The 7,465-nt window shown below is 26.7% G+C and overlaps 1 protein-coding gene across 1 annotated transcript; it reads left to right on the top strand.

The window, feature by feature from the left end:
• The first annotated feature begins 4,001 nt into the window (after window positions 1–4,001).
• On the top strand, window positions 4,002–5,123 carry LOC112747744 (ethylene-responsive transcription factor ERF039-like). Its single transcript, XM_025795933.2, has one exon. The coding sequence runs from the start codon at window positions 4,097–4,099 to the stop codon at window positions 4,781–4,783; it is 687 nt and encodes a 228-aa protein (XP_025651718.1). The 5' UTR covers window positions 4,002–4,096; the 3' UTR covers window positions 4,784–5,123.
• The last annotated feature ends 2,342 nt before the right edge of the window (window positions 5,124–7,465 follow it).

Here is a 7,465-nt window from a genome sequence, read left to right as displayed (position 1 = left end):
AATTCAGGATAAAGAAAACGACCTAGATTTGCATATCACAACGCTTTGTCTTTGTGTCCCTGCTTACTCCATACAATCCCAACGGATTTTGTTATAAGATTGACAATAACCTAGACAAAGAAATAAATAAATGATTGTTTTAATTTGTTGCAACTTGGCATAATCGGAGAGAATATGATATTTGAGTATGATACGTGGGTAAACTACTGATTTCTTCTTATGAGAATTATTTTGCATATCTGTTATTATATCTTATAATATTCGACACATTTATCATCTATTAGATATTTCAAATTTGAAGAAAAAAATATTAAAAGAGACTGATACTTCATTTAAAACTTTGCAAGGTGGGCATAAAAGTAAATTATGGTTTTATTCAAAGTACAAATAAAATAAGAGAAATTCTTAGAGTCAGTAATTTTTAATATCTTTTGTTAGTATAAATATTAAATTTTATTAATTTATGTGTATAAATTTTAAAAAACTTAGTATAACCTGTATTAATTTATATGTGTAAAACTTAAATAAACATAAGTGTAAATTATATATTTATTGTGTGTAAAATGTCTATAAATATAAGTGTAAATTATTGATGGCTTACTCATAAAATAATTACAAAAAACATATCTCGGTTGTATTAGCCTGTTAGATGTGAAAGTAAGTCGAATTAAACTAAGTTAAGTCAAATTCAAAATTAGAATAATGGAATCTAATTATAAAGTTTAAGTCTAACTCCAATAAAACTCATAAATTAACTCAAATAATATATATAAACGTGCATGTATGTCATATAAATAAAAAATATGAAATAAATAATATATAATTATAATGGAATCAACTTGAGAATCAATAAAGTCACATTTATTTTACATAAATTTAAATTTAGACTCAAATTCGACTCAAATATTTATAAATTTATTGAATTATTACTGCGTTAAGTTAGAGCTGGTAGCTAACATTCTAACAAGTTATAATTTAAATGATATAATTTTTATATTTAGTTAGAGATCACGAATTCGACTCTGATTTCTTGAAAAGAAAAAAGAAGTTAGAGCTAGGGTAACGAAGCATCTCCAGTGACTCAGGCTTTGTAGATGCAAACAGTAGTGAGTGGTTGAGTCCTCATCTTTCACGGATTCCTTGAAATTCACGAGGATAATCAAACATAAGATGCCAAGAATGATGATTAATTGCGGTGGATAATTATAAGCATCAGGCATTAGTGATCATGGGTCCGCATAGCAGATTTTGAACATAGTGGCAGTTGAATGAAATTCGTACCAAAACTTCATTCATCTTCATGGGCCAGACATTGTCCATTCAATATTAAATATTACCCCAAATCAAAGAAACGAGTAAACTAATAAACAAATAATAATAAACTCATGAATTCCTTACTATTGTAATGGAAGAAGATCTTGCCTCCGCAAAAACGACATTAAAGCTATGATTTGAAGATGCATATATATATATATATATAAATAAATATAATGGATCAACAATCAACATTGGTCCACCAAAGTTTGTTCTAACTAGAAATAACAAAAACGACACATTCTGAAACTCAATATAAAATGACCTTAGCGGTCCATATTCATTTTCCTTAATTCTATCTTTTTTCCTCTTTTTGTACTTTTAATTCCAAGATACGAATGGCAATGGGGACGGACACTTACTCCTTCAAGTAAACTTCAATTATTGTGATACCTAAAAAATGCCACTTATGTTCTAACTCATGAGGAACTAATATTAATCCTGCTGGATGGACGTCACGAAACTGAGAAAAGAAATTTTAATAGAAAAAGTCTAAGGCCAATATTTTTATTAAAATTTGGTCGCACTTAATTATTTAAAAAAAAAATAATTTTATATTATTAGATAAAATTTTATATTATTAAAAATATTAATAATGATTAATTAATGATTATAAATTATAAAATTTATTGATCTTCTAACACTCTTCATTTTAATATAATAGATAAGATATAGATATTTATTATGTTAAACAATAATTATATTCATTACAAGAAAAGAAAATTATTTTAATACTTTATTTTTTAACACTATAGTTAAATGTCAAAATTAATATATATTTTTTATAAATATCACAAATGTCAAATTTTTTATGTTTTTTGATGAATAATTTGACCATAAAAAATTACTTCTCAATTTTGACACTCATTTGTTTTCAATTTACTCCACTATTTTTTTTCTGAAAATTTTGACATCACAGTGCTCTTAGTTTGGGATCATACTATTCATTCTTTATCTTTAAAATCTCAATTTATTCTTCAGTTTCAAGATCTCATCTCATTCTTTGTAAAAATATTTTTGTTGAGAATATTTTATGGTCAATAAGTGTCAAAATAAATAGTATTTTTGACGGTCAATAAGTATTACAGAAAATATATTCTCAAATTTTTCTGACATATTATTTTTGACAGCCAATATTTATCAAAATAAGATTTAAATTTATTTCACAATTACTTATACGTTAAAAATACTATTTTTGACAAAACTTTTATTAACATATTTTCATAATTAAAATAGTGTCAAAATTTATTTTTTTGACAAATTTTAATTCTTTTTTTATACATATAACCCTAAAACATAATCTATATTATTGTAGTGATTATACATAAAAAAAATTAATGACTAAATTAATTATTTATATAAAATATATATTAAAAATATAAAATATATTTTAAGATGAGGTAAACAATATACATACATTTATATAAAAATATATGATAGTTAATTAATTTAATAATTAATTTTTCGTATGTAAAAGTATATTTAATTAAATAATTTAGGTAAATATATTAAACTAATTTTTAGTTGTCGTCTTTATATAAAAATATTTTATGTGGATAATCACTTTAACTAAACCTTCAAAATTTTTTTTATCTTTTTGAATAATAAAACCACTAAATGTGCTTAAATATTTTTTTTTCAAAATATTCATAAAATTATTAGATTACAACTGTTTTCTCTCTTTTCCAGCTGGACCCATTCTTTTTCTTTTCGGAATTGTTTCAGTAGTTTTGAAAGACTCGAGAGTAATTTTTTCTTTCTCTCATGTATATTTATATAATAAATTTATTTTGTCTATTCGTAACATAAATTAACAAAAATAGTTAGGAAAAAATAAAATTATATCTAAATTAATTTAAAACTTTTTATTTTATTTTATATTTATTAATTATCACCAACATAATTGGATAATATTATATATAATAAGTATATGATTATGAATATTACAATAAAATTATAAATGTACAATTAACTAAGATAATTTTAGTTTATTATCTCTCTAAAATTACTGATATATAATCACACACTTAATCAATCTAACATGTCTATTATTCTATTAGAATTAAGAGACTGAAATTTAGTATTGTGTTTGATAATTAAAAAAAATTAAAATTTTGTTTAGTTTTTTCAATGTCTCTAAAAAATAAAAACACAAGAGATTGAATTTTTTTTAAAACAAAAACTAAAATTTTAATAATATTTTTTAAAAAACTAAAGATATTTTAGTAAATATTTTTATTTTATCTCTATATTTATCTTAAACCAAACAAACACTAGAACATAACATAATTTTATATACTTTACACTAAATATAATATAAAAACTTTATTTAATTTTAGTTTTTGTCTTTCAATATCAATCTCCCATTAAAATGTAGCCTAAGTTTGGATAAAATTGTTTTGGAACAAGGATTATATGTACTCTAAAACTAGTATGCATTTGCAAATTTTAAAATCGTATGAGAATAGAAATAATACAATAATAAATCAATTATCTAGAGTTAAATTTAAATAGGACACTCTATCTTAGTTTAAATAAAATATATATAAAAACTATTGTTTATGTTCATGCATGTACAATTAGAATTACTATGAATAAAATTTACTGCTACTAATTTTGAGACACATATAGTAGAAATATTTGTCTTTTTCATTTTGTTAATATTATAAAAAGAATTGATAGCATAGCCGAAAACTTCATCCCAAAGATCTTTCAAGTTTGAACCTCTTTACTCACAAAGTTTCCTTCCCCTTTCCATCTTTGCTTTTTCACTTCCATTTCCATGGACGTGGACCCGCCGCAAAAACCCCTTGTCTCTCCCATCATTGTCAACTCCGCCGCTTCCTCATCTTCCCCCGATCAATCTTCACCTCCACCACCCAAACCACGCGCCAAAAAGAGGGCCGCTGCTAGTGGATACCGCGGAGTACGCATGCGCCAATGGGGCAAATGGGTCTCTGAAATTAGAGAGCCCAAGAAGAGAAACAGAATCTGGCTCGGAACTTACGCCACTGCTGAAATGGCGGCTCGAGCCCACGACGCCGCGGCTCTAGCAATCAAAGGCCGCGCTGCTATCCTTAACTTCCCCGAACTCGGCCCGCACCTTCCACGTCCGCCGACCAATTCCCCTAAGGACATACAAGCCGCCGCTGCCAAGGCAGCCGCATTGGATTACTTTCCAAGCCATGAAGCCGTAGCCAATCCCAGCCGAATCGTGTCCGCGTCGTCCTCATCGTCCTCCTCATCCTCTTCCTCCCACCCTAAGGACAAGGAAGAATCACCGAATTCATCGATGGACAAGGATGATGACATGTTTGTGGACCTCCCTGACCTGATAATTGACTTGGATCACGGTGGTCGAGGAAGTGAATTTGATTACTCGACGCGTTGGCTTGTAAACGAAGCCGACCAACTCGACTCGGCTTTCCAGCTCGCAGAGCCTTTCCAGTGGGAGTCAGTTCCCTACTAACTTGTTAGTTTCTTCTTCTGTTTCTCTCTCTCTCTCTTGTGTTGTTTGTTTTGTCTTTTTCTTTGTTTTTTTGTTCTCCCTGGTGGCACACTCGCACCCTGATGTTGGACACAAATTACGCAGCTCTTTTCGTTTCTGAGAAAGGTTGTTAGAGGAGCAATCAGGGAGATGAATAAAAATGAGTGCATAGAGTTGGAATTTCTGAGAAGTGTTGTATATAATTGAGTTCCAACTCCATCACTTGAATAAAAGTGTGTTTTTTTTTTAATTTTAGCACTTGAATAAATATTTTGTACGTCAGTTCTTCGGCAATTAATAAATGTACTTGTGTTATTACTTATTCCTTTCTTTTTTCTGTTTTCTATTTTGCTTTCTTTTTTTTTTTTTTGGTTCATGCAAATATATTATAATTAAACAGCTAGTCCGATATGATCAAATGTAGTACTGATAAAAGCGAAAGTATTATTATGAAGCTTGATTTAAATGTCTTCATGAAAACAACACAACAATATATACTTAGTATAGTCTTGTGTTTCAACTTTTTGAATTCAACCGTAATTGGAGATGATCGATATCATGTGTATATTGAATATAATTACATGTTAAAAAATAACCATTTTCAAGTAAATACCATAAAATCTTAGTTAGTACGACTATTTCTTTGGCTATTACATGTTAGTATCATTATGATGTCTTGTCAATTACTATATTTAAGCACATTATTAGTGACACAAACTTGAATCATGATAGGTATAACAGTATTTATTAGTTTATTTTTATTTATCAAATCTGTACAATAATAAATAATGTAAGATTAATTTAGATGGTAATACAATAAATACCTTAAAGTTAAATTAAAAAGCTTTATAAAAGATATATATTTTAGAAAAAAATGTACATCAAATTCGTCTCAATTTTCATTATATAGATGATAGTAGATATACCTAAGTTTTATACAAAATTATTTTATTTTATTTTAACAATATATATAAAATTAAACAAATTATTTATTTAAAAAATAAAAGGTAAATGATAAAATCCATAATTTTATATATATTGTAATGAATATAATTTTACATGTCACTCAACATGTAATAATTTTTCAGGTTGATGGTTAGAATAGTTTCAAAAATATTACATGTACGTCACATTGGTCATCGAAAGATTAAATACTTTAAATTAATTATTATAAGATACCAATATAAGTTAAATTGCTCATTTCTAAAATATTATATGATATGCCATATGACATGTCATATGTTATAAAATGATTAATTGACTTATTATGTCAACATTTGATATGTCATAAACTTTTGTAGAGTAAATTAGCTTGTTTCTAAAAATACAAAAATGACTATGTAAGTTATTTTTATTTTTAAAATTTTAAAAAATAAATAAAGTTAGTTAGACAATTTTATCTTATTTTTATTTATAAATACTGAATTTTTAGAATTTTCAATTATACTAATTTTAATATCATTTATCTTATTCTACTCAAACAAAATTCTTTGTCCAGATATAAAAATTAAAAAAAAAATATATTTTCAATTTTATTATTCTTTATGTATCTAATTGTGAATATAAATAATAATTATTACTAGAAGTAATTAACCATTAAATCATTATGTGGTATGTGAAAGTAATCTGTATATTCCGGTGACACATAACCTTTAGTATGATATATCTACAAAAGAATTAATTAGACTCACAATAATATATTTCAGGACCAATTAGAACCAATTTGACATTTACGATAGTACTATCTTCACAATTAATTCATAATTCTTTGTATTGACATTAAAAATGCATGCCAATTATAGGCATAGGACCAATGTAGTATGGACGATGTCTTCTCTTGGGACCGGCTCTTCAAGGCATTGTTAGAAAAAGCTACCAAAATTACTTTTTTGAGTGGTGGGACATGGAAAATAGACTAATTCATTATAGAGTTTTAAGCGGGAAAAAAGAGAGTAAAAGGTTGTAACTTTTAAAAAAGGTTTCTTATATAATTGTGCATAAAATCTAGCTAGAATAATAACTAGATAAAAAGTCATTTGGTAGAATAATAATCTAATGATTCAGATAATTTCATTTTGAGAATTAACTATATTTTAGTTGAACCTCTTTATAAAATGATTGAATATATTTAAGAGGAGGATTAGGAGGTTAGTAATTTTTGTGTTTTATAATAATTAATTGGTCATCAATAGTATTTTTAATGGTGTGAGATTACATTTAATGGTAGAAGATTACTTACTTTTCTTTTTTTAGGGCTGCTACACATACAAGTTTTTTTGGCTTACAAGTCTTACAAGTTGACACAAGTCCAACAAAACACATGCATTACACTCCCACGTTCAAGAGTAAATAAATGCATGTTATTCAACCACTTCCTGTTTCTAAAGCGCACTACTCACTATGCATTATGAACAACTCTTCTTCTTCTTCGTCCATGAAAACGAATTTCTTGCCAAATTTGAAGATAATGGAACTTCAGAAATACACCCAAACAATTACAGAAATACACCCAAAATTCGTTGAAGTACACCTTATGCATAATTCATAAATCTTTTCTCTTTCTCCTCCTAATCTTTTGCTACTTCTTCTTCTTCAAAAATGATTTCAGAGCTTGATGTAAAAAAATAATGAAAATCGAGAATAACGAAGAAAAAAACAGAAAGA

Source organism: Arachis hypogaea, chromosome 15 (assembly GCF_003086295.3).
Source record: "Arachis hypogaea cultivar Tifrunner chromosome 15, arahy.Tifrunner.gnm2.J5K5, whole genome shotgun sequence".
NCBI lineage: Eukaryota > Viridiplantae > Streptophyta > Magnoliopsida > Fabales > Fabaceae > Arachis > Arachis hypogaea.
Note: the sequence above shows the minus strand (reverse complement) of the source record. Positions and strands in the feature narration are given on the sequence as shown.